We start from the raw sequence: 27,456 nt of genomic DNA, 5'->3' as shown, positions 1-27,456 counted from the left end.
AGAGTCCCTGCCTGCTTCTCACCTGTATCCTAGTCCTTCCCTCCCTCACATCGACCTGCTCCAAGTGGCTTCCTGCTCTCTTGTTCTTGTTGCCTGCTCTGCCATGTCTGCTCTCAACTGCAGGCATCAGCCAGGCTGCTACTGAGCCAGGGAAGCTCCATCAGCACACCATTTCCAGAGCTCCTGCCTTGATGGCATCAGCTCCACATCACTTTTGCAGCAGCTGGCTTGTTTTCAGAAACTGAGGAAAAGGGGGGAAGCAGCTGAAATCAGACTTTCCACTGAAGATGTGTAATTCCAGCCTGAACAATAGCGATGCAGTGATGACTCTAACGCACCCATGTCCCTTCAGCTGGTGCTGGGAGTGTCCAGGGGACTCTTGGTACAGAGGCTATCTCATCATGTCCAGATTAATACTCTGTTGGGGAGGCAAAAAGAGAAATCACTGCACCACTGTGGAGCACCAAACCTACCAGCAGCAGGATAACTTCCAGGCTTGCTTACAAGTATGTGCTGTGTGGACCTTGTGAACAGTCTGACACAGGCTCTTAATGCCAGAAGTGAAGGGTCAGCTTCTATAGGATATGTGTGTTTACTTTGAAACAAGAAAGTGCATCTTTTTCCCAGGGCAGAATGCATTTTTTTTTCTGTTCTTTCGGCCACAGACTGCATTCAGGCTTTCTCAGGATACAACCAACACCGAGTTTACAAAGCCTTTCCTATCAACTTCTATCTTGACGAGTAATTTCCTGTTTCCTGACCAGGCTTCTGGAGGCACTTTCTCCTGTAGAAGCAGTTCTGGCTTTATAGGATTCCTGGATTTTACACACATAATTTTTATACAGCTTCACAAACTGAAAAGTCACGGGTGATAGCTAAAAATCATAATGCAGTCTTTGGCCACGTCTGGCAGAGCTGATGCCTCAAAGCAGCGCAGAGATTTAGATATGAAAATAACTAGAAGTTCATTGAAGAAGCTTAGGTGGCCACACGGGTCCCCTCAGACCCGCTTTTAGGCCTGTGCCTTTGGACAGCACAGTACCAACCGGGCTCAGAACCGCCCGCCTGGCAGGAACGCAATCAATTTTACCACATTTCTTGAGAAACTTGATCCCCCCCCCCCCGAAAAGTCTTTAAAAGAGACAAACGGGCAGCCCGCGCCGGGTTCTCACAAGGCAGAGGCGGTGGCTGGGCTCGCCGCCGCACGGAGAGCCGCGGGGGGACACTCCCGCCTGCGACAGGCAACGCCAGCGGCGCAGAGAGCGAGATGCCCCCCGCTCCTCCGCCGGGCAGCGCTGTCACCGGGCGCCGCCGCTCCCAAGGGACCACCGGCAGAACGCAGACAGGCGCAGGGCGGGAAACGGGCATCTCCCATTGCGGCGGCCCCACCGCCGCCATCGCCCCTTTAAGCGCACGCATTCCGGGAGGCGAGGGAGGCTCCCGTCCGCTCCCGGGCCCGCTCTGCCGGCGGGACTCCGCTCCCGGCCTGCCCCGCGCCGCAGCCCCGCCCCCGGCCGCGCGCACCGCCTCGGCTCGCCTCGCCTCGCCTCGCCCGGGCCGGGCCCATCCCATCGCAGCCTGCGGCCAGGCGCGGAGCGGCGGTAGCCAGCGAGCGAGCCCCTCCGCCGGCCCGCGCCGCTCGGCCAGCCCCTCCGCCGCTCGGTCGAGCGCCATGGGGGGCGGCGGCGGCGAGCGCCGGGCGCTGTGGCTGGCGGTGCTGTGGCTGTGGTTGCCCGGGCGGTGCGGCGGCGCCATGGACGAGTGCACGGAGGAGCGGACCGGCCGCCCGCAGCGCTGCATGCCCGAGTTCGTCAACGCCGCTTTCAACGCCACGGTGCTGGCCACGCACACGTGCGGGACGCCGGCCGAGGAGTATTGCGTGCAGACCGGCGTCACCGGCGTCACCCAGTCCTGCCACCTCTGCGACGCCGCCCAGCCCCACCTGCAGCACGGCGCCGCCTTCCTCACCGACTACAACAGCCCCGCCGACGCCACCTGGTGGCAGAGCCGCACCATGCTGGCCGGCGTGCAGCACCCCGCCGCCGTCAACCTCACCCTGCACCTGGGTAAGGGCCCCCGCACCGCCCTGCCCTGCTCTGAGGGGAACCGGCGCCGAAGCCAGCGGCAGCCCCGCGGGGCGGGGAGAGGGGGGTCGGGCGGAGGAACCGCCCTGCGCCGGGTTCTTCGTGCAGCCCTTGCTTCGGCTCGCATTAATTAAAGGTGGCTGTAACTAGGGCCCGGGGTAGTAAGTGGCCGAAGCGGGTTTTCGGTGGGTGTGAACAGCCCGGCCGCGATGGTCCCGGCTGGGGTGGCTTTGTCTCAAGTAAAGGCTTGCTGTGAAGTCCCGGGTGTGACTGGGGCCTGGTCCTGCAAGACAGGGCATGGGCCCTTTGGTTCTCGGTACTGGCATTTTCTTGAAGGATAACCCTAACTGCAACATAGTGCTTTACAAACTTGAATTTCAGCCTTCTCCACAGAGGCAAAGCAAAAATTAACGTTGCAAGGGGGTGCTCCATTGAAATCCGCGTTGGTTGTGGTATTAATATATGAGATGATTGTCCCGTGCTGTGAGTGGCAGCCTTGGCAGTGGTGTGGGGCACGGTGAGTGTGTCTCACCCCGCGCACTGAGAAGCTCAGATCCCGGAGTTTTCCAGACAACAGGCTTGGGATTCAGCTGGGAGAGGCTGGTTTGAAAAGTGGCAAACACTGCAGCAACATGTGTGTGTGCAAGGGAACGTCTGCTCTGTATCCCCTTATCCTGGGGCAGCATTGCCCTTTAATACTTGGTGGGTTAGATTTGTCAGAGAGCAGTTGGCATTACTGCAGAACCTGTAACGTCAAGTCAATGAAAGGAGAAGGTGAATTTCCTGAGGAATTGACATTCCCAGAGGTTCCTTTGGGATAAAGTATTTTAGGCCTTGCTTTGGTTTGTGGATAAGCTTTTCCTTTCCTCTGTTCATTCAGTTATTTAAGCTGTTGTGACATGGAGGAAGGGTAATTGTTTAGGACTGGAAGAGAAGCCAGCCAACAGAAAGTTAAAACCACAGCTTGTATCCTCATATCATTAAATAAAGTAAAAATCTAAAAAAGCCCCACTGTAACCATTTACACTTTCTAATCAAGAGCAGCTGTAGAACCTGAAGTTTAGCATCACATATGTGTCTCAGTGTAATTCAGAGGAAAAAAAAATTGTATTAGGGATCAGGGAGCTTGATCTTGGGCTCCGCACCCCAAGGATAGGTTGTATGAAAGCTCCCACCTGTGTTCGTGAGACGGAGATGATGGTGCTGAGTCCTGTACCAGGCGTCACTTTGTCTGTGTTAGGAACTTCAGAATAAATGTACAATGTAAATGTGTGTGGTCCTTTGGATAAGGGGAGGTAGGCATCTTTTTTTTTTTTTTTTGGTACATTTGGATTTTTTATGGAGCATACCTGGAAAAACAGTAAACTAAGATTTGATCTCAACTTCTTTGCTAATAGAACTCATTGTAATTTTTCATTATCAAGGTAAAACTTAGTTTATAGGCATGTCTGTATTACTGTTGTCCTTGACTCTGTACACCTGTATGTATATATGTGTTCTTTGAAAAATAATGTTTTTCCAACGTACTGAAGCAGGCAGTGTGCAGTGTCCTGGAAATGTGGATGTTTCTTTGGTGAAAACAACCGCATCTTTAAAATACTGTAGCATTGCAACATGATTGTTGTCAATTGCTTGCCTTTCAGGTTTGTTTGCAGGCTCTTGTAGCTTTGTGAATTTGCTCTGGTGTATTTTCAGACTAGAGTACAACTTTTAAGCAGAAGCTGCCTGACTGACCAGATATTTGAGGGTTTCTCTTCTTCTCCCTCTTCCTCCTCCCCTTCCCCTCCTCCCCCCCCCTTCTTTTTTCTTTCACTTAGGTTTTTGGGTGGGTAAAAGGGTGTAAACCCTTTTAAGAATTGGAAGCTTGTTATGGGGGTGGTGGTGGCAGCAGGAGTTAGTTCTAAGAAGACTGATAGCAAAGCATTAAGCTATCTGTGCACGTGCTGTGCAAGCAGTGAATATTCCTGTACAACTTTGTATGCGTCCCTGAGTTCACTGCAGGTTGGAGAACTGTTGAGTACTGCAAAGTGCCGTTTTAGTCTCGCATGCCCCAAACTCCTCTGCAACATTGCTCTGCTCTGCTTTTGTGAAGTCTTCAAATAATCTTTGTGTGAGACATTGGGTGCTGCGATTATGCGTGCCTGCGGGCTGTTCCCCATGGCACACCATGGTCTGTGGGGCACTTAATTATTGACATCACTAAGAGAAGAGGCAAAGAGCTTGACAAGTATTTGCGTACTCAGTAGGACGTAAATGCATTCTGGAACACAAAGCCCTTTTATGCAGTTAGTTCTGCGTGATCTTTGAGGATTAGGCTGTGTGCTCAAACCCGTATCCTTGTTTGATGCAGCAGTAGCCTTTATTTCTAAAAGCACTGGTATCTTTGAATGGCTAGCACTGCTTTGCACCCCTTCAACACTTGCGCCAGGCTTTCAGCATGCAAATGCCACCCTGCACTGAGTTTTTGGCAGTTCAGGATGTCTTGATTAACATCAAGCGATGTTTAGTCCATGTAGATCAGTGTAATGTTTTGGGGGAACCTGCAAAAGGTCAGTAAGAACTGCGGGTCTGTTGCCAACATATGAATGTGGGTTTCTTGAATCTTCTTACAATTTGCAGTTCAGAATGTATGTTAGTTTTAGGACTAGATGGTACCAAAGAGCCTGATATAGAAAAATACAGTGCAGATCACTATTAACGGAGTTAAAGGCTCAGGTCCTGGGAGTGTTTGGAAAGGAGATTTGTGCCCAGAAGTTAGGGTGCTCCCTGGGGAGAGAGGGAATTGGGGTAATTACCAGTCCCTGTGCGAGGAACGTCTGGAGTTATAAAAGCCATTTCTCTTTGTATGAGAGGGTATTAAGACCCCTTAAGTAAGAGTCCTCCCCCAGGAAACTTGGAGATGTGAGCTTGCAGCTGTAAATCAGGAGAAAGGGGAGTTGAACTCGTTGGCAGGGTGGTGTCTGGGTAATTAGGTTAGTGGGCGAGAGGAGGGGGAGCACCGCTGCGTCCTTTATTCCACTTTTCTTAAAAGTACCCATTCGCTTGCTCCATTTTCCAGTTCCTCAGGTTGAACTATTTCAAATTTAGACTTGACCCAACCAGCCTTTTTTAACCCCAACACTGCCCTACCGCCTGGGAAGAATTATTCCTGGAATATATATTCTCGTATATATTCCAGGAATAAGAGACTTTGGGGCAGCAGTGCCAGCTTTTAAATAGAAGATGGTAGCCAAGGCATTACAGTATGTAGTTAGTTGTCTGCTTTTTTTGAAGCTGGAGTGTCATGTTATTTTTACAGTCTGTGCTGTTTGCTTCTGCTGGGAGCGTTGGGATAGTTCTGGCATCTCCCCAGCGCTTTGTGTATATATGTTTTAGCACAGCTTTGCTATTTAGACCCCTGATGATGTATCTTTTTCAGAGCAGATTCTCATTTCTTCCTTCTGCACCGCTAATTTCTGTGTGCGTTCTGTTGTTTCCACACCTTTTTTTTTACCCACTTTTACATGTGCCTCCCTGTTCCTTTACTAACTGGCCCTGCTAGAGCCACCTCTCTTTTTTATTTTTCCCCTGAATACGTTTACTCTCTGCCCAGATCTGCTCAATTTCAGCTATTATGATCCCAGTGTTTTGTTTCTCGGACAAAGAGGCAGCATCCTCAGCACCGCTGGTGGATGTTTCATGGCAGTGGTGTGGCCCTGTCTCTGCTGAGAGCAGCCCTGCTTTTATCAACAGCCTGGAAGCTAGGAGCGGTCCGGTCTGGCTTTTCCAGTGTGGGTGGCTGCCTGCTGCATCTCAGCAGGGACAGTGCCCAGGAGATATGATTGACCGATGGTGCTGGTGGTCTAAGCTATGAATTCAGGACTATCTGGTAGGCAGGAAAGACCAATTCCTACCTCATCTCTCATTGCCTGCGAAGAGGAGCTGGCATTCGGTGCTGGAAGGTAGCTCTCTGCTAGCCTGCCTTTCAAGAAGAAAAATGAAAATGCTGGTTGCTTCCATTAAAAATGCATTAGCTGTGTTTGCAGGCATGGACTGGGTTAGAGCTCAGTGTTCCTGTCTTGAATTCTTCTGAAATCCCTACTGTAGACCAGCCTAGAAATCCATGTCACCAAGCTGGGTGGTATCTTGTATGTTTAAAGGAAGAAGAACTTACAAAAGCTCTTGGTTGTTAGGAGAAGTGGACTGCCTGTCTCCTTCACCTCCCCTTTTTCTAACTGCTCAGTCCTTTATTTGGCTTTGAGGAGAGCGATGATGCTTGGTTATATATACTTTGTCCGCAAAGCGTAGTTTGGGGTATGACTGCCATTTGAAGGCATTTACAAGGAAGCCTAGGCAAGATGCCAGTTGTTATGTTCAGCCTCAGCTTGATTTGCCAGTTCCTTGTAGCACATGAGATTTTTTTTTTTTATTATTTTTTAGTACAGAAAAGCAGCCTTTTTTTTTTCTTTTTTTTTTTTTTTAAGGGCAGGCTGTAAAATGTGCCTTAATTGTGTAGTTTGTGACTGGGATGCTTTGTTTCATTTAGCGCAGCAGAGCAATGCCCTTCACTTGCTGGTTATCCCATTAAAACTTTACGAGGCTGCGGTTCGTTGCCTTCCCAGGGAACCACTGTGAAACCAAGCGCGAGCAGGCAGGGTGTGCGCACGTGGAACTTTGCACAGTGTGGCTGCGATTTAAACTCTCCCAGAAACAGTAGTGAATACATTGAGCGTTTCCGGCACTCGGGCTGGTGTTAACGGGTGTGCCGGGAAGCCCTCGCAGATGCGTTGAGCCTGGGCTGGGAAGGGCCAGCTCTGCGCCACAGTGGCTTCACCGTGGTATTTGCGGAGCCCTGAGGGGACTCTATTTTAGTTGGTCTTGCAAAGGCTGGATTTACATTTTGCAGGTTTGAACATGAATAGTTAGGAGATCAGGGCTTTTAATGGCCAGCAGTTGTTCAGTGCAGTTATAGAAAGTTGCTTTAAAGCTTTTTATCACTTACCGCATACTCTTTAAATTCCCAGGTTTTCTGTAACTCCTCTCTCCTGTGTCTTTCTTGGGATGCTGATGCCACTGCATGACGCCTTTGGGAAAACTATACATGGCAGAGCGCTTATTCTGGGGGATGGATCGTGTGGTATTTTGCTGCAAAAACAGCTGCTATTTGTGGCAGTTGCCCTGAGTTGCTAGAAGGATTAATAGCTGGTTTTGACACAGTCAAATAGTTGCTTTTGTAGGTTTAAACCTTGGAAGCTGTCATTTGCTGCTCAGAATTATTAGCTTACTGAAAAATTTCTGGCTTATTCAGTAGCATTAAGTAGCATTTCTCTTACAGCCCGAGGCTTCAGGAGGCTCTCCTGGCCTCTCTTGAGTCTGCAAGTGAAAATCCCAGGCTGGCACTTCCCATGGAAATGAAAACCAGGATTGCTCTGCAAATAACACGTAGAGAAAATAATTTCCAGTGCAGATGGATGGGATGGGAAACTCTGATCTCTAGTTTTTTCTTAATTCTTAAATTCTTAAAGAATTTATATTTCTTTATATAATTCTTAAAAACTGAACTGTGAGCATTGTCCTTAATCATACAACTGTTGTAGACTGAGACCTTCTCCTTGTGTCCTCAGGGCCCTGATTCATCATTTACTGCCACCGGTGACACTGTGCGGAGTGATTTCCTGCAGGCTCACTGTCTGGCTCCGTTTCCTGCCTGTGGGTTAGCTGGGATAGGAGGTTGGTTGTGTTAAACTGAACTAGTCGCATCAAACATCACTGTCTCTGGTTCATAATAACCTTCGGAAGCTCAGTCTTGGGCTGCAGCCCCTCTTCTAAGCTCCTGCCCAAGAAGAACCATTTCAGCCTCCTTTTACGCATTTCTTAACCTTGAAATCTTGCTTATTGGTGACTACCATGGAGTGTTTTAAAATAAAGTTAGTATCATAGTATCCCAATAAATTGCAGAAACCTTGCTGGCTCTGTAGTCCTGACACATACACGGGAGTATACTGGGGTTTTTTTTCTCCCCCGGGTATAGAGTAGCCTCGTGTGTCTCAAATCAAGCTTTACAGGCTTTAAGTGAGGAATGAATGTGAATGCTTGTGTTGAGAACCTGTGTTATCACTATCAGTGTTAAAAACTCTTTGTAATATTAGGACAGTCCCTTAATGCTAAGCCATCTGCGAAGGATGGACTTGTGATTGCTCTCGTGGTCTGTAGCATCCCTTGAGTAATGCTGGGTTTTTAGCAGTGCGCTGGTATGATGGTCATGTTGGCTGTCACATCAGCATTGACAAGAGGTTCAGGACAGATGCTACCAAAGCAACTGCACTGTGAAATTAGAGAGCTGCTGCTAGTAGACATGTACAGTTGTCAAACAGGACTGGGAATATTGAGATGAGAGGCTGGTTTTTGTAGCCTGCCAGACTGCAGGTGCAAGCTGCTGTTAGCCTTTGTGGGATTGTACCTTTGTTAGGTACTTTTGAGGTAGAACATAATGATTTCTCTGAATTTTTATGATGTAGAAGCTTGGAAGATGGTGAAAACTCATCAGCTGTAAAAAGCATCTGAAATGTCAAGGTAATTTTATTGAAATAAAAATAAATATCTTTAATCTTTTTTCTACTTAATATACCAGTCCAGCCCTATATGAGAGACCTTCTACAAACACCTCCTTTCTCCCCTCATCCCCCTCCCCCAACCCCTTTATTATTCAGTGATCTTCAGCATTTTGTTTTGAAACTGGGTGGCAAAGCACTTCTTGTTTCCATGCTTCTACTTGTTTTAGATATTCCAGTGCGATAGTCATCAAAGAGCTGTTTCCAGTGGTAATCATGCCTGCAGTTCTGACACAACACAGCTGTGCTCAGCAACGGAGAATTTCAAAATTTCCTCTTTTAGAAATAGTATCCAAAAACTATTATTGGCTTTTTTTTCCCTTTGGTAGGTAAGCTAGTACCATCTTGTACATGGAAGGTAGACTTCCAATTAGCTTGAGGGCTTATTTGTACGGTTGGTTTGGGGGGTTGTTGGTTTTGTGGGGGAAGATTTTTAAGGTGTTTGTAGAGATGATGTATTGAGATCATGCAAAGACTTGGGGATTTGTGGGCTCTCGGTTCAGCTTTCTGTAACGTTCCTGTCTCTGTTGCAGACTTTAAGTGTGCTTAGAAAATGCTTATCTGACTTGGCTTTGTGGTAGGTTCTGTGTTTTACAGGAGGACAAAGTAATTCCAAATTCATCGTTGGGGGCTTGAGATGCTTTTATGGGAAGATCAGGGTATGGAATTGTTAAATGGCTTCAGGAGTGGCAGCTGGCCCCTACTGATATCATGAAATGTAAAGGAGGAAGGCTTGGCCCTTGCATTGCTCTTAACCCTTTGTAATGGAAAGATCAGCTACATCTGAGGGGTAGAAACCAAAACAAAACCCTCAAAATCCACAAACAGCCCCCCCCAACTAACCCCCAAACCCTTAAAACCTACCCAACATCAAAAACTGCTTGATAATGGGGGTGGTTCTTCCCCAGCAAGTGTGTGTTCAAGTGGGCAGTGGCTGACTTCATGTGGTAGCCTTTGGCTTGCCAGTGGGTTGCCCTGGATGCTCATTCCCTTAGTTGCTCCAGGGCCAAAGGAGTGCTGTGGAGTTTGGAGTTGGCACCGGTCCAGTTCTAAGCATGCTACTTTCATCTTGCAAGTTACTTTTCAAGGTCTGCCTTACAACTCGACCTATTCAGCATCACAAAAGGCTTGTTCCCACCTTGGTGAGCTGCTGCTTGTGCTACGTGTTGCGCTTGGGCTGGTTGGTTTGTTTTTTTTTCTTTGGTGTGCGTGTGGAATATTAAGGATGCTGAACAGATTTTTTTTCCTTTTTTTTTTTTTCTTTTTTGATATGTTTTCTTTCCCTTCCCTGTATATTTTGTTTGAGGAAGGTGAATCTCTGTAATCTTATTTGAATTAAAAGATAATGTGTCTTGGAGTCTGTAAGCAAACGGTTACATTAAGTCTCTTCAAAAGGAATAAATGGGTCATTTTCTTTGTACTTTGTTATGCTGTGCTTAGGAGATCCTGGAGTATAAGCAACATGCTTTGAAAAGTGGAGTTTGTGTTGGGAGTATCTCTTACTGAGATAAATGCAATGAAAAATCAGTCCCTTCTAGAAAAATTACCATCAGATGCTTCTTGGTATCACAGTGTTAAGTGGGACAGCTTGACCGAGTGAAGAGAAAATGTTCTTGTCTTAGGGCTTTTGTGGTCCGCTGCTCGTTATGATTATTTTTAGTCCTTTCATCTGCAGTCCTTTATGTGCGCCCATCCGGTGGGATTTTGCAGTGGGATTTTCTTCCTGGCAGCTTGTGGAGCTGGTCCCTGGGGAGCGACCGTGGACAGGCTGCCCTTGCCTCCCAGCTTCTGAATAAATGTGGCTTATTTGTGAGGATTGGTGTGTCTCCTTCTGCCCTGTTGTGGCGGTCGGGGTGCAGGGGTTGGCCCAGCAATCTACTTTTATTTTGTTAGAGCAGCTGATGCTTTCCTTCCAGCTGCTTTTTTCTCCGCTTTCGCTGGCTGCCTTTGCATGTCTCATGGGTCCTGCTGCCCTGGCTGCAGTAATGTAGGACAAGCGGTTTCTCAACACTGAATTAGCTGCCTGATGAACTAGTTGAGAAGCTGATGGTTAAAGCCGTGGTTGCAGACCTCCTGTTTGATTTACTTGTGTTTTCTGGCTCTTCTCCCTTTATTCTTCTTTCTGAAGCTCCTTGCAGCTTGCTTGGGCTTAACCTTCCTCCTGCTCCTGTTTCCCTGGTATTGAGGTTTTCCTGGGCTGTGCAGTTTGGGAAGGTTCCCCCCCTCCTGTGATGGGGTTGTTCTCCCTGCGCTTCTGGTCCCAGCAGTGGCCTCTCAGCCTGCGTGGGCAGCATTGCTGCTGCCCTCCTATGCTGGCTGCTTTATACGTGCCTTCAGACAAGAGGCTGGTGGTTTTTGTTCTGGTCAGACTCCAGTGAAGCTCAGATGAGAAGTACAATGCAAGTTCAAAATGGAACGCTAAATAGTGCTCTGTAGTTTCTCCTCTTGCGCATGTTAGGGTTTGGTGTGGTGGGGGAGGCAGCCCATCAAAGAACAGTTACAAGTTTTCCTGAGTTGAAGCCATTTATTTCATCATAAAAACTAATATTTTTCACTGCTGATTCCCAGCAGGGTTATGAAGAAGATTGAAAAAGCTTGGAATAAAGAGATTTGGGGCTGCAGGGATGGGGCAGCTGCTGCAGGGGCTAGTGCTGTTGCCAGAGTGAAACATGAACTCTGAATACTGCCATCATCATGTGGTGTCTGTTTAATGAAGTCTAGTTTTCTCCCTGCTTTGCCTCTCAGGTTGTTCCCTCCTCTGGCCCCCCTCTGCTGGGATTGCTGGTGCAGCTGGGAGGGGTGCTCAGGGCTGGGGTGACTCTTCCGTCCCCTCCATCTGTGCTCTGCAGGCATGAGTTAACTGATTAAATTACTGGCATTACACGAGTCACCGCTCTTCTGCTTTCTAAGCAGAGTGACTCTGCATACACCCATACATGTGTGCTGCCCTTTTCTCACACCCTGCCTCCCGCTGGCAGTTCCTAGTTGAAAGGAGGGGACCAGGGCAGTTCCTGGTGCCTCCACTTGTTGGGGCAGCTAAACCCAAGATCCTTATGGAACAAAGTACAGATTGTTTTGAAAGTAACAGTACAGCTTTTCCACAAGCTTCATAGCACTCATAGGAAATGAAGGCCTTTTAACTTTTATCCTAACTATTATGAGAAAGTGTATTTAGTGTTGTCCATTTCTTCTGGACGATTTGTGTGAAAACATTGCAAGTAGGTTGTTGCAGTGCCAGAGTACCTAACTTCTGGTTGGGAAGGGAAGCTTGTGGATTTTGTGAAGGATTGATATTTCCAATCGTAGTAAATGCCTCTACATTTTACAGGTATTGCAATTATTTTACAATTATTATTGGAAGATGCTGGAAAGGCTGTAAATCCTGAACTTGGGCCGTGCCTTGCACCTCAGGCTGGTTTTCTGTGTTCCCTGGCAGACTACCGCTGGTCTTTGAGCAAGGAGTGCACAATTCCATGAAAAATTATCCAAGAGGTACTCTTGAAAGACCTTGAATTTGGTATCCATTGATATATTTAGAAATCGCTAGGAAAATTCATTAGTCTGTGGCTCTGAAAGTACATGGGTAGCACTAGGGAAGAACATCAGAAGATTCACAAAATTGGGTTTGTTGCCTTTCTGTGCTTTGATTCTCTGCAAGTTCAAGCAAAACCATGGCAGTAACAATCCTGGTTGGTTTGGGGTTTTTTTGATGACAAGTCATGTTTTACTCCTAATTCATAGCACCTACCTATGGTATCCCAAAATTGCTAGGAGCAGCTGTGATACAGCTGCAGCACTGTCTGCTCGAGTACTGCAGTTGTCAGCAGAGCTTGAGAGCTTTGATTATTACAGCCCTTGTGAAGTTCTTACTGGTGTCACGGAAGGAACTGCACTGGTTTTGTGGTGCACTTGAAGTAGTTGGCTCTGGTCTCTTTGTACTTTCCTATTTGCCAGATTAATGGTTAATTAACCAAGAATTTGGATGTGCAGTTACAACAGTGCTATGCTCTGGGCCGCTAACACTGATCTTTGCCTGGACAGTGTCACGCTGTGGAAGAGTCTGCAAATGTTTATAGGAATCTCAATTCTTCCTGTTGCAAAACCTTGCACGAAATATGTCTCCTCATTAATTTGTCTGTGAATTAATCACCTTTTTCATGTAATCCATTCAGTCTGTTTTGCAACTCCGGGGCTGTGGCATGTTCCTTTGTGAACCGTATGGTAGAAAATTAACATGCTGCTATGGCAGATGGGAGGGACCCTGTCTCCCAGCCTTTCTGTCCCCCAAATCCCACTTTTTATTTTATTGCTCCCACCCCTAAAAAGTTGACATGAACTTGAATACAGTGGGAGGGAATGAAATGTGTTCTGAAAGGGGGATCCCATTGGTGGAAGTGGCACTGAATGCTTATACAGGGTATAGAGAGGGGTTGGGGGGAGGTGGATCAGCAAAAACAATTAGTTTGGAGTCGTTAATTTGCGTCATTAGCAGTGTGTACCAGAAAGTTTAAACTGCCAGGCTAAACTGCGTGAGCCTTTGAAATTCACAGCAGTGTGGGCAGCCCTGCTGGCTTTTGTCCTTCCTGCAATCACACAGCTGCTGCGTCTGGGCATCCCTGCTGCTTCCTCCAGTCCTGCCACAGAAACCGGCTCACGGCTTCGGGGAAACCACAAGAGACAGGCTGGAAGAAACCTCAAGAAAATGTGTTTGTGTTGCCATTGGTCCTGTGGAGGATGTGAATGTGCAAAGTGCTCAGTTCATGTCTCTGCACTCTGTGCATAATCAATGTAACATGGGAAGACTTTCTTTATCACCCCCCTCTGAGGAATGATGCCTGCCCGGACTTGCTTAAGAAATTTGCTGGTAATAGTCCGAAGTGCAAACGGAGCATGTGCTTCTGTATGCCGTCTGTAGAAACACTTGCTTTGTTCAGGTAGCTGTGCTGGCCCCTCAAGGGAAGCTTATCTTAAAACATATAGTTAAAATTCATCAGCTTTTGCTTTTCTCCTGCTGATGTTTTAAAGTCAGCTTTCAGCAGGTAACTTAGAAAAAGTGATGGATTGTCAAAGGTTTTGGTTGTAAAGTAGGCGTGGAGCCTGTGGAAGGTGTCTTATATGTAGCAGCTACTCATCAAGCTGGATGATGCTTGTCTGCCTTTGGGAAAGAAATGGCAGTTGCTTCTGATGGTACTATGAGGTGTTTTGCCAGGTCTAAAATAAGGACAGCCTCACTGTGCTTTAAAAAAAATAATAAAATCTGTAAATCCATGGTGACTTTCTGACTGTCCTGCTTCTTGAGGTAGATGCTAAGACCACGTCTTTATTCTTGCATCTGCCTGCTGAGATGAAAGACAGGACCTACAGGACAACTGAGGATGGTTTTGCATATTGTGGAATGGAACATCATACTCTTTATATCACAGAGTTAATGTTTAATTAAGTTAACTGGTAACAGAGACTGGTCTACAGTAGCAGAGACTTTCTTTATGGCGTAAATGAGTATTTGTAGTTAAAAGAGCCTGTAACTTCTGTCTCTGTGGGGTTTGGTTTTTTTTTTTCATCCTTGAGAAAAGCTTGTGTAAGGATTTTTGAAGGGGAGGGTTCTTACCCTTTTGGAAAAGATTACTGGTAGTTCTGAATCAGTAATTAAAATAATAAGGGTTAATAAATAATAGGTAAAGCATTCCTGGAGTGTCTTCCATCTACTCTGCCTAAAGGACACATGCCACTTTGTTTCTTTGAACAATGTTACCAAGGTAAAACAACCAAATCATCATTAAGTGTCTTCCTTTCAACACTAGAAGGGGGCTCATAAGGAAGATGGGGACAGACTTTTTAGCAGGGCCTGTAGCAATAGGAAAAGGGCTAATGGTTTTAAACTAAAAGAGGGGAGATTTAGACTAGGTATAAGGGAGATTTTTTTTTTGTTTTGCAGTGAGGGTGGTGAGATACTGGAACAGGTTCTGTAGATAAGTTGTGGCTGCCCCATCTCTGGAAACATGCAAGGACAGGTTGGACTCTGAGCAACCTGATGTAGTTGAAGATGTCCCTGCTGTTGTGGGTGTGGGGGGCTGGACTGGGTGACCTTTAAAGGTCCCTTCCAACCGAAACTGTTCTATGGTTCTCCAAAATGAACTATAAGCCATAAGGATGAGCTGTAGGAAGCTTGAGCTTTCTGTTCTGGGCTGGACAGTTGTCACGAGGTGCTCAAATACTTGCTGTGTATCTCCATACCATTTTATCTTGCGCATCTGCTGCTTCCCCTCTTTGCTTTTCCACCAGCCCAAAGGTTTTCATGCTGACAATCCTGTGTTTTGTGTTCAGTTGCTGTGACAACAGATTACAAGGCAGAAACATTTTGTGTTCGTGAATCACAGTGTCCTTGCAGAATAACTGTCCTACAGCTTAGTGGGGTGCTTAAAGTTTGGGAGGCAAGGAATGAAGGTGTGGCTTCATGGTCTCTCAAGGTACATTGGCTTCTCTCAGCCCTGCCCACTTGACTGCAGCTGGGGGCAAGGAATCATACAGCCCTTGGCTGGTTGTATCGGCTTGCCTGAGTAAGTCCCAGCAGCTAATTTGATGGCAAGATAACCTTTTGGTGGCCTTGGTGATACTGAAGTGTGCCTGGGGCCACGTAAGTGCAGGCTGGTGGGAAGGAGGCACTGGGGATGCTTAGCCCTGAGATGGGGATGGACTCCAGTTGCAGCCAATTTTGAAACACCCTAAAAGATGAACTCAAAGTGAGGACTTTGAATTATGGAAAGCTAGTGTGAGCTTTGAAAACTCAGACTTTTCAAAAACAAACTAAATGAGCAATTTGAAATTCCCACTTTTGTGCCTTGCACATGGATGCAGCTCATTAGTTGAATTAAGAAACCTGAGAAAGAGATTGAGAGATTAGAGAGCATTTCCGCGAGAGGATCTTCACAGGGAAGACATTCATGTGTATGTTTAAGTGAAAAAACTGAATTCTTGTGGAGTTTTGCTTTATGCAAAACATCTTTCTTTGGAGATTCAGCTGTCCTAGCTTGTTTTAGCTGATTTTACATAAGTGTTAATAACGACATTTTAAAAATTAATAACCCATTAAATAAGCGGGCAAACTGATATTTATGCAACTGCTTGGCTCTCCTGGAAGCAGATTCAGGGGCAACAGACTGATCTGTAGTGGAGAAATCACTTAGTAAACAGTTAACTTGTATGTCTTTTTTTTAAAGCTTTTCATCACAAAGAATTATTAAAAAAAAAAAAAGGTGAAACTAAATCTAATTTTCATAAATGAGGCTTAAGATTGTGCATCCCAATGCAATTAGATTTATAGGAGTACTCATTTTAGAATCAATAACACCACAGTGGCTTACTTTCCTCTTTATGCGCTTGGAGCTTCTGTAGAGATGGATGAGAGAGCCCATAAAGGACTCTTGAGCTGCTGATATTTGTTGCATATCTAAGAGTTAGATATAGATGTGGAGAGAAGGAGGCTGAAGTGTTGGTACTTTGGGTTAATTGCTAGAACAGCTCCTGAAGAATTAGTGGCTGATGTTGCGTAAGCATTTCTTTTGTTAAAAAGCTTCCCAAGACATGAAAAGCTGGCATAGGCATCTCCTAGGAGAAGGATTTCCTGCAAGTCATCTGCCACCTGTACGGAGCTGTAGAGCTGCTTTGCCAGCAAACAGCTTCAACCAATGAATGGTGATAAATCTCTGTAGAATATAGATATAAAAATGGTTATGCCTTCTGTTTCTGGGGACCAAAAGAGTGCTCTTTGGCCCTGCAAATGAACTGTATTCATTAGTCCTAAGGAGAGGGTGGTTTGGGTTTTTGGCAACTTTCACCTACTTGCTTAATCAGTGGGTGCCTGGGGGAATGGAAAATGAGTTTAGCATACCCAAGGGCTTTTCTTACACAGGTCTCCCTTTACCATGTGTCCTGCCCACACAGAGATAAAGATGAGCAAGAAAGCCCCTAGAGCGATGCATTTTTGCATGGGTATGCAGCGGTTCCTGCCCAGGCACTTTTGCTAGAAGGATCCAGCCCATCTGCTGGCCTGGAGCTGCTTCTGAAGCGCTGGGAAGAGGTATGGTGATCACTGGTGGGGTGTTCAGGATGTGAGAGTACTTGGGCAGAGCATGAAAGGGGTATATAGGTAGTGATGCCTGAAAGCAGAGCATGGGGACAGATACTCTTCCATCAGATAATTGAAAGCTCCTTCGCAAGTGTAGGCGTAGTTTTGTAGCGCAACCTCATCCTTTCCCCTCCTCTCTCATTTGGGGGAAAGGTGGTGAATAATCAGCTCCCTCCTCCCCAGATAATGCTTGAAAGCTGTCCAAAATGGGCTTGGTTTCAAAAGTAGCATGAAGTCACTGGGAGTACGTAAGATGTGGAGTTCTGCTGGGAGTTTTGGAGTGTTCAGCCCTTCTTTTCTGCTGGGAGAGAGACTGAAAAACCTCTGTGTCATTTTATTTTTGATGCTAAATGCATAGTTTCCTTCCAGCACAGCAAGTTTGTGACTGTTTTAGAGCAGGACGTCTTCACCCTGAACACAAGCTGAATCCTGCCAGCAAGGCAAGCAAAGGCTTGTTGGCTAAAGATAGCGTGCACACATGTACATATGCCAGGGGGTTTTTAGGGCGCTCTGTGAGTGCTCAGATTTACAGCGCAATTCTAGACATCCTAAAGAAAATTAAAGGGGTCACATATCTAATGAATAACAAGCTATTTAAGGTCAACTTTATCCTTTAGAGCGCCTGTTGGGCTCCACAGCAGCCATACCAGATGACATTCCATCACACAAGGGTATCGTGCATCGATGTTTGCATCAGATTCGATTCTGTCATGTGCTGTCATGCTCCCAGGTGATCAGGCATTCATTTTTGGCATCATCCCTGTCTCTGAGGCTGGTATACGCTGGCAGTTCAGTAATCCCTGCAACGTGTTTGGGCCATCTAAGGTTATAGCATGTGTTTGTGCTAATCAGGCTGGCCCTGAAAAAAGTTTTGTTCAACTCTCTTTTAGTTATGCTTCCTTTAGGTTTGTTAAATAGTTGTCCTTTGCATGGATGGAAAATGTTAAAAATAGAAGTGCTCAAGGCAGGGCTATTGTGTTGGTGTTGACAGGTTCACTGGAAGCTGAAGCATGCCTTGTATTTTAAGAAGCACCACATTTTGGAACGGGTTGCTCTCTGATATCCTCTTGACCCTGCACTGAGGAGCTGCTTTTCTGAGCTAAGAGGAGATGGCCTCTTGGATAAATGGGCTTTTTAGGGTACTACCACTCACTAGGTAGTGCCATTATGGCAAATACTAGACTGAACTTGAGATTTCTGAAGAACTCTTGCCTTTTGTAATTAAGAGGCACCAACTGCAAAGCTAGTCGGTGAAAAAAAACAGAAATAGTATCTAATAGACCATTTGATTTTTGGGACAACTCTCTTCTCTACTAAAAATCTTTTTCTTCCTTGTCACATCGTTGTGCAGGCAAGCCTGTTTATAAGGGAATAAGCAGAAATGACAATACAGAGAAAATAATGACACTGTATTGATCTCTACCATGGAGCAAATAAGTAAGTTTCTGCAGTTTCCCTCTCTCCAGTAGTTGAAACCACTGTAAAAAATAAATGATTTTTTTTTTTTTTTTTCCAGGATCCCTAACTTTGTTGAGCTTGCCTGAAATCAAAGGCAGGCTTTTCAGAAGAGAAAGCAAAGACATACAGGACCTTTATTTCATGGGATTCTTGAACTCTGGAGCTGTGTCTCCATATATAAACCTAAACACGAGCCTTTCTGGCTGTCATGGTTGCAGAGACAAGCTTCCAAATGTAAATAGGGCATTAAATGATGGAGAGCAATTTCCTGGACCTCCTGTCTCGAGCTGGCTTCTTTATAGTAGCAGTCAGCTGTTGGGATCTGTGTTTTGTCATCAAGGAAATCTAACGGTGACCACACAGATTTTATCGTGCTGGTGCTGATTGTGTTAGCAGATACGCAGGCTTATCTCAAGCCTGCACAGCGCTTGCCAGGTATTATTCTGTATCCAGTTGTCTGTTGTGCAGCTCTGAAAGTCATCTGTAACTTGTGTGGAACTGCAGTTCTGTGGGAAACTGGGACATAGGACAAACATAAGGGAAAGGTAAAAAGCTGTAGGGTTGCATTTTATGGTGGTTTTATTCTTTTTTTGTTTGTAGGGTTTTTTCCTTCCCTTTCCTAAAATGGTAGGAATAAGGGAAGGTTTTGATGAAGTTCAGGGCTTTGCCACATAGCTATTACTTCCTTCTTTCTTCCTTTACAGTGCACAAATTCTGCCCCTCCTTCTCCCCCCTCTTCACGTGCTTAGGATTTCCCAGATTTGGTAGGATCATCTAATCTTCAAGACCCAGTTCAGCAGGGGAATGTGTATTTTGGTAGAGCGATTAATGGTGCTTCCTTACCCAGACTTGGAACGATCCCAAAATGTGATCACACATCACTGGGAGGATGCTCCTTTCCGTGCAGCTTTGCGACTTGTGCAGCAGGTGGTCGTAGTAATATTAAAAGATCCTAAAAAGTAAATATTAAAACAACTCAATAAAAATAACTGGGTTGCTTCTTGCCACTGAACGGTTGTGCCTTTGTTCCAAACATGCAAAAATGTATTGCTTTCTTGGATGTGGTAGGTACACAGCAGTGCTGGGCTGGAGCGTGCTGGGGAGCACCCCTCCCTGACTTCACACAGCGCACAGCTAGGATGTGTTCAGAGCAAGTGCGTACATTTACTTTCCATCTTCAGAAATTAATTGTAAATGTTGGCAAATGATTTCTAATATTTCTGGAAGTTTTTAGTTGGAGAAGAACAGTAGTTTTCAATTTCCTTTAAAAAAAGTGATGGACTATAGGGGCTTTTTTTTGTGAGGAAAATGCTGAGGCTTTTTTGGAGTTCAAATGAGTAGCGTGCTTCTATAAGATTTTTTTTTTTTTTTTTTTTAAGTTTCTATTTATCCTTGTGGTTGTAAGTTATAAAATATTCACTGTCATAGGTCACAATATTTCTGTGCTAAATTTGGGAATGCAGCTGGCAGCTTGCTTTTTCCCTGGGAACTTTCTTGTCAGGTTGGTACGGAAAGCTTTAGCTACTTAGCTCTTGGGAGAAAGAGGTTCTTAGTTCGATTCTTTTCTTCTCTCTTCCCTCTCCCCCATTTTTTGCTTCCAATGTTTTTATTTTATTCACTCTCTTTTCCACCGTCACAGAAGAAATCAAGACTCGGAAGAAGTCAAGACTTGGAGTGGCTAAGCTGTCGCGGCTACTTGGTTTTTAGTGTCACGTTTGTCTTGCCTCTCGTATGTGAGGCTCCTTTTCCTCTTTGTGGTTTCTCATTGTTTTCTGCCATACCCCTGTATTTCAGAGCCGCTTCCTGCTTGTGGCTTTGTACCAGCTTGGGAATCTCCACACAGTGGTTCATTACTTTCGGGGTGTGATACAGGCACAAATGCAGAGTGGATGAAATTGTAGAAAGTGATGAAAATCTGTGGAGGAGGTACAGGGCTTTTCTTTACAGCATTTTGCATATAATTATGTTAAAAAAAAAAAAAAAAAACCCCAACCAAAAACCCACCCCCCAACCCAGTCACACTTCCCCCCCACCCCACTGGTGTTGTCTTCTGTTTTGTTTGTTTGTTTCTTAATAAAAAGGCAGACCCAGAGATTAGTGGTTTTTTCACCTGGCTGCTGGTGCCTGGACTTAAACAAGTATGCCAAATGGTGTGGCTTCTGTTGCAAACGTGGTGGTAAAATCCAAGCTGTTCTTCATGTTTTCCTCTTTTGTTTACTGGTGGTTTTCCTGAAATCAAATGCTGCTAACTAGAGGGAATGCTCAGTGCAATGAGGTATGTGACCCACTGGGTCTATAGATTTTCTGCCTTCAGGCAGGAGCTGTGTAGCACACCCAAAGGCTGGATTAGTGCTTCCAGCTGGTGCGTGTCAGAGGTAGCATCTGGTCCAGACATGAGCAACCTGGGATGCTTGAGCATAAGATCTTTTTCAAGGATGCTTAAGTGAATTTGTCACATACGTGAAAAGGGTGGAAATGGTACAGGACCAGCCTGAAACCTCAAGGCAGGTCCATGCTAACAGTGGTTGGTGAGTGGAATACCAACCACCAAGTCTCCGGCTTGGTGCCTGAGTTGCATGGTGTGAGCAGTTCAGGTGTGCTGCAAAAACTTCCTTATATGCTTTGCCTGTTCTGGGCTTTCTCAAGGTGTCATCTTCTGGCTGCTGTGAGCACTGTGATGCACACCTGAACAAAAAGCATCCAAACTCCCCGAACTAGGTTCGCTTTATTCATAATGACAGAAGTGCTGGCCCATGTTAGCTGCAGTACCTCTTCCCAAGTTCATCTCTGGAATGACCCTGTTTGTCTTGCTGATGTCTATACTGCTGGGGGGTTACAGTGCTTGGAGGGTATGTGCTCCAAGGGTCTGCTCTCCAGCCCAGCTGGTCTGTGATACTCCATTGCACTGTTGGAACCCAATATGCTTTTTGAGAAGATTTCTTAAGCAGATAGGCATTAAATCTATCCCCAAAAGCACAGGGAAACAATTGGTGGTAAAACCCAGAAAAGGAACCTGGCTGATCCTATTGTTTCTGGGATTTATGGCTTTCCTGTTTACTTAGCCTGGCTTTCCAATATTCGTCCTGCTCCTTAAGGGTAAAGTACTTTTGCACTGGTCTGCAGGGTTCTTGCTTGTCCCTCTCCAGGCAGTTTATTTGTCTCCTGGTTTTGAAAATACATCAGTTTGGAAGTGTCAGAGGAACTATCTCCTCCCCTGTCTTTGAGCATGCAAAAATAAAGCACTGGCACCACCAGCACTGGTCCCCACCTTGCTGGACCAACAGCCTGTTAAAAAACCCAATTGGTATTTAGTTCCTTCTACTGTTTTGGTTTTTGGTTTGTGTGGGGTTTTTTGTTTTGGGTTTTTTGTTCTTGTTTATTTTTCTTAACTGTTTATGTCCGAAGTGCAGCACAGCCCCTTGAAATGAGGGTTTGCAGAGGTAGGAATTGCCAGGCACTGATTCCCAATGTGACAGCCCCCTGTTGTCGCCTGGATTTATCTGCCTTGCAAAGAAATGGGGCTTGTGTGTTTGATGCCAGAATCACAGACAAGGGACCCTGTGTGGGGACTGCCCAGCCAGGTACAGCTGTGCTGGTCCCATTGTGAATGCAGTGGTTTTTCCTGTGACCTGAGGAACCAGGAATCTTGCTGGGATTTGGGGGAAGCTGAGGAGGTGGTGATTTCTGGCTGGTCTTTTCACACAGCATCATAGTTCTATAGCACTCTTTTCCTTTTTGCCCTCCCTGGATCTGCTTGAAACCTGGAGATATTCTTGTGTGTGTGTGAACAGTTGGGAGTGTGTGTACCCTTCCATTGCTATGGGTTGCCCTGGGTTTGGATTTTAGCTCCTAGCAGGAGCTGGGGCAAGGGATGTCTTCAGGACTGTCTAGTAACTGGACATCAAAATGGCCTTGGGTCCTCTGATATGCTTGGTCTGCATGGGTGAGAAGTTTGTGATGTCTTGGTGGAGCTGGGAGTGGTGAGCAGCTCTGTCTTGGGAAAGAAAAGCCCAAATCCTTCTGTTGGGGGACTCTGTTGTGAAGCTTCTGCAGAGCGATGTGCTTGTGCTGCTCCGTGTGGGGCTTGTGTCAGGAGGAACTGCCTTGGGGGGGGCTTTTGATGTTCATGTCTGCTGCAGTGGCATTGGCTTTGAGTGAGGATTTCGTTATTCATCTGAAGGTGGTGCATACAGCTTCATTTGCAGCACTGTTTGCTCCAAACCTGATATCTGAAGCAGAGATAGCTGGGGACTCTCAGCTAGATACTTCCTTCCTAACCTCTTGAGAAGAGCAGAGTACTCTCAGCTAAATGAAGTTTTGCCAAAATAAGCATTCTTACTTAAAGCAGTATACCACTGTAAACACTTCTGGCTTTAAAGCTTTAGGAGGAGAGGTTGGTCTGGACACTGTAGCCTGATAACATTTTTACGTATTTATTTTTTGAAAGCATAAGCCTGGATTGCAGAGATAGGGTTTCAAGTTCTTGATCCGAAGTGATAGGGAAGATGCCAAATTAATTTTCTTGTGTTAAATGTTTTGCACTTCTACCCAACCTACTCATGGGATGATGCCCCTGGAGAGGGCAAGGTGGTGATCTCCAACTCTGATACCTCATTACAGTTTTGTTCCTGAAAAATGTCAGGGACATTCTGTTTCTGTCCCAGAAAACCAACAAACTTCTAAACCCTGGCGGTTGCTATGAAACAGAACTGTCTTCCCCTTGGCTCTATTAATAAACCTTTTAAATGCGCTCATTGCTGAGTTCCTTTGCTACTGCTGGTGGGATATGGTGGTGTGTATATCTGGTAGGTATGTTTCTTCTCTTGTAACCAAATGTTTCCTTGGCTGTGGATTCATTGAACTGTTTCAGGCAGAACTAGGCTGCTGTGTGCTGCCTGTCCTGTGGTGGTAGTACAGAGCAGGGTTGTCTTCTCCTGTTTCGTGCAGGTGGAGGAAAAAAATTTCATTTTTTCAGTCCTTCAAAATTTTTTAAAAATATACTTATTTCAGAAAACACAACTCTCGCACACACCACTTCCCCCCCTCCCAGGCTTCCCCAGTTTCCTTAAAAGGGTTTGTGATTTTTTTAGTAACTTCACTACAGAAAGTTTGCTGCTGTTTGCAGAGGACCACGTGCCAGAGACCTTGCCCTGTCCGTTCCCTGCAAGGCCTGAGGTTACCTGACACTGCCTTTGCATCTGCTGTGTCTGCTACGTGCAGACTTTCTGTGGGTGCAGGTTTGGGTCTGTACTGCAGAGATTAGCTGAAGGGCATGGAGCCAACGCAGAAGACTGCAACATCTGTTTCCATCTGCAGTGCTCAGCAGCAGTCCTGTTCATTTCGGATAATTTGTGTAAAAATCAGACTTGAACAAATCTGTGCTATGAAGGAAAACAGTCCAAATGAGGAAACCTGTCTGCATGCTTCTGAGCCCTTTTGAGCCCTTGTACTGAGAAGTCTTATTTTCTGTATCAAAGGCTGCAGCAGCAAAGCATATGGGTCTGCAGCTGTAATATGCTTTGGCTATTTTACTAGGGCTGGGTTCCCTCCCAGTGGTAGGTGTCCATGTGGAGCTTAGGTGTAGCTTTTAGTCACCTCTTCACCTGATTGTTTTGGTCTGCATTAGTGTGATTGCTATCCAGAGTCTCCTGACTGCTTTGACTTGGGTGCCATTGACTATCACGGGAGGTCAGTCATGCATATTTAGGTGTCTAAGTTTGTCTGCAGCCTGGACCTTAATCCTGTTCTGCTTTTGTTCATAGAAGAAATGAAGTTGGAAGGGACCTCAGGAGATCCTCTAGTCTAGCTCCTGCTTGGAGCATGATCGATGTTGAACTCAGACTAGGTTACTCAGGACTTTGTCCAGTCTGGTTTTGAAAACTTACAAGTCGTCTTCATGATTTTTCTTCATGCAGTGATACAGTAACTCGCTGTGTTGGTATTTGTTGAAGACTTCTCCCTGTGCAGTTGTGCCTCTCAGGATTTGTATGGTTTCTTGTTCATGACAATCTTGTTTTTCCAGGTAGCAGTCACAAAGCGGACTACTGAGCCCCTGGTTTTAAGAATCAATTATAAGGTAACTTCTCAGAATATGCTATTTTGGGTGCTTACAACCGTTTAACATGGAGATACTGCCTTAAGAAAAAATGCTTAGTGGCTGGAAAGAAGAAAAAGCAGAAGCTGAATTGGTGACCTCTCAGCTGGCTCACTCATTTTCTGTAGCTGGCAACTTGGGAACAAATCGATGGCTGTGCAAAGAGTGTGCTGGGTAGGATCAAGGGAAGTCTTGTTGCCCCTGCTGTTCCTCTTAGTGGCATGTGTTTGTATTTGAAGGTCTGTGGGCTTGATGCTCTTCTACCAGTAGACATTCTTGTTGACTTATATTTTCTGTAGAACTTTGTGCTTTCTTTCAAAAACCAAACCCCTAACTGATGAGATTACAAAGCCATGTTAAGAAATTACAATTTTCCCCCTCTTTATGCGCTCCACAAACCTCAGTTGCAGTAACTCTAGCAATAAGTGAAAGGTATGAATTGTCTTGTTCTCCCCTGTGGGTTATTAAAACTGAAATTTGAAAGATGCAGTTGGTGTTTGGGCCCAGATTGCTTCTGTTGTATGGTAGAGGTTAACATGCAAGATGAGTCGCACAATTAGTGGTAGCAAGCTGATCTCTGAATTTGGGGGTTTCTACTGTTTTGTAAAGGAGAAATCATAGTAGAAATACATCTCAAGAAAAGTAGGCTGGAGAGGTTACACGTGTGTTTGTGGATTTTTATATTAATTGGCATGTCTTTTTTTTTTTAGTGTCTTATTATCTACTGACCTAATAGCTACAGTTCCTGGTTATATTCAGGATCTGAAGACTGTTAGATTTATTTGTTTCAATCTTTCGTAGTTCAGGATGTCAACATACTGAAAGCCAAGAATAGGTCTAACACGCAGCTGAGGTTTCTGTGGCTAATTTTTGATGATTGCAGCATTTTCGCCCATGGTACTTGTGATTCTGTATCAGTTCAGGCAACACAGCTGAAGTCCCACCAGCTGTGGCGCAAGGGATGGTCATCAGCATGTGCAAGGATTGCACAGAGATTGCAGTGTGAGATGCAAATGAGATGTATTTGGGTCTGAAAATCAGACAATTGCATGACTGCATGTGTGTGCCAATTTTGTCCATTTACCTCTACAGATGGGATGTGTATGGTGCTTTCATTCCCAGTGCTTCATGCATGGTTTATTGGCCAAACAAGCCGTTACTTTGTGCATGTGTGTGAAGGCGAGGGTGATGTAGGTGGCAGCTCTCACTGCTTGTCCTGATGAGTTTAATAAGGTTTGGATGAAGAAAACAGCAGCATCACCTCAAAGTGAGGGCAAGGTGTTAGCATAGGAGCTTAGCAGTGAGGTGGTTGAGCTACTAATAAATGCTTCAAGCTCTGAAGTTGTTCTTCCGGTGGTCTTAAGGTCTTTAAAGAAAAAAAGCCTGTTTATATTCCTCATCTGCAGTCGAGAGGATACGTGGGTGATCGGCATGTTTTCTGGGAGAGGGGGAGGGAAGAGGCTCATGGCCATGTTGAACTGGGAGAAGGTATAGGGCAGATGGCTGCAGTGGTGCTCATAAAATCAGCTTTCCCTTTTTTAGTGAAAGGAAGAAGAAAAAGTTGTCTAAGGTGCATTCCTGGGATTAAAACCCCCCACAGTAATTATGAGAGTACTTGCTAGAGTTGGTGTAGGCTTGGAAAGCTTTTACGCTCCAGGATTTGCTTGTGGTGAGGTGGAAAAAAACACGTACAGTCACTTTTCATCAGAGGTTAGTAAAGGGATTTCTCAAGAACCTCTCTTGGCATCTGTGGTTTTTAATCTCTTTAAAATTGAAGAGGTAATATTTTCAGATGACACAGCTACTGAAGTTCGTGCTAATGAAGTTGGTTACGTGGTTTCTGAGGAAAGGCTGCAGCAAGATCAGGTTATTCAATAGCACCTCAGCAGACAAAATACCTGATGGATGTGCTTAGTACTGCATGTTAGAGGGGAAATATTTGTGTTATTTACTTATATTGATGAGATCTGAATTAACTCTAGGAAAAACTTTTATCCCTGCATTATTGGGTGTGTCCCCACTGGTAGGTGGGTTTAATTTTATCTTGGCTCTTGCTTTAATAGTGGAAGATATAACCAAGCAAGAATGGAAGTCAATCGTTATCACTACGACTGTTCTGCAAGCCTTATATGAGGAGCATAGCTCTCGAGACCTCTCTGTTGGTTGGAATTGGTAACCAAATTTAAGAAGTTACTGGAGAAATGAGGGGGCTGACAGCACGGATTAAACTTCAAGAAGTTGGAGAAGGGGAAGAAAAATTTTAGAGATGGAAAAGTTGGTGTAGGAAATGGCATCCTTTACAGTAGACAATGCCACTGTAGGAATTTGGGGAGTGCTATAGTGAAGATGGGTATCACTGCAACCCCACTGCTGGGGTTACTGGGCTCTAGTAGCATTTAGCAGGAGCACCTGATGCAAACTACTTCATTTGGAATGAACCACTGCTGTAGATCATTTATGACTTTATGCTGAATATCAGTTAAAGCTCTTGGGATTGATTTTTGAGAGTGTATGTGCCTCTGTGGTCTCAAAACTCCTTCCTAGCCTTTTTCAAAATTGGTATGAAGTGGATGGTAACCTCAGTACTTACTGAAAAGAGCAGACGTTCTTAAAACACTGAAGAACTGCAACTATTAAGCCAGCAACACAGTGCTGTAATTTACTGCTGGATTATGCCCTAATGGATTTTAAATAAAAAGTACTTGAATGAATAATAAAAAAAAATATCTTCCATTTATGTTTTATTTTTGGGGGAGAGGGAGAAGGGTGTGTCAAGTCCCCTATCCCATACACATATCCTCAAAGGAGTTAGCCATGAGCACACAGAGAGGGAGTTTTCTCTTGGCCAGTATTCCCTCCAATATCTGAAAGGGACCTACGAGGATGCCAGAGAGGGACTCTTCATCAGGGACTGTAGCAATAGGACAAAGGGTAACTCGTTTAAACTTGAACAGGGGAAGTTCAGGCTAGATGTAAGGGAGAAGTTCTTTACTGTGAGGGTGGTGAGGCGCTGGAACAGGTTGCCCAAAGAAGTGGTGAATGCTCCATCCCTGGCAGTGTTCAAGGCCAGGTTGGACAGAGCCTTGGGTGACATGGTCTAGTGTG

The 27,456-nt window shown here is 45.4% G+C and overlaps 1 protein-coding gene across 1 annotated transcript in view; it reads left to right on the top strand.

The window, feature by feature from the left end:
* Positions 1-1,520: 1,520 nt before the first annotated feature.
* LAMC1 (laminin subunit gamma 1) overlaps positions 1,521-27,456 on the top strand; it is a 69,988-nt gene continuing 44,052 nt past the window's right edge. Inside the window, exon 1 of the mRNA XM_030496248.1 lies at positions 1,521-2,066. Within this exon, the coding sequence (XP_030352108.1) occupies positions 1,673-2,066 (394 nt within the window). The 5' untranslated portion in view covers positions 1,521-1,672. The remainder of the gene's footprint in view (positions 2,067-27,456) is intronic.

This window comes from Strigops habroptila, chromosome 8 (assembly GCF_004027225.2).
Source record: "Strigops habroptila isolate Jane chromosome 8, bStrHab1.2.pri, whole genome shotgun sequence".
Classification (NCBI taxonomy): Eukaryota; Metazoa; Chordata; class Aves; order Psittaciformes; family Psittacidae; genus Strigops; species Strigops habroptila.
Note: the sequence above shows the minus strand (reverse complement) of the source record. Positions and strands in the feature narration are given on the sequence as shown.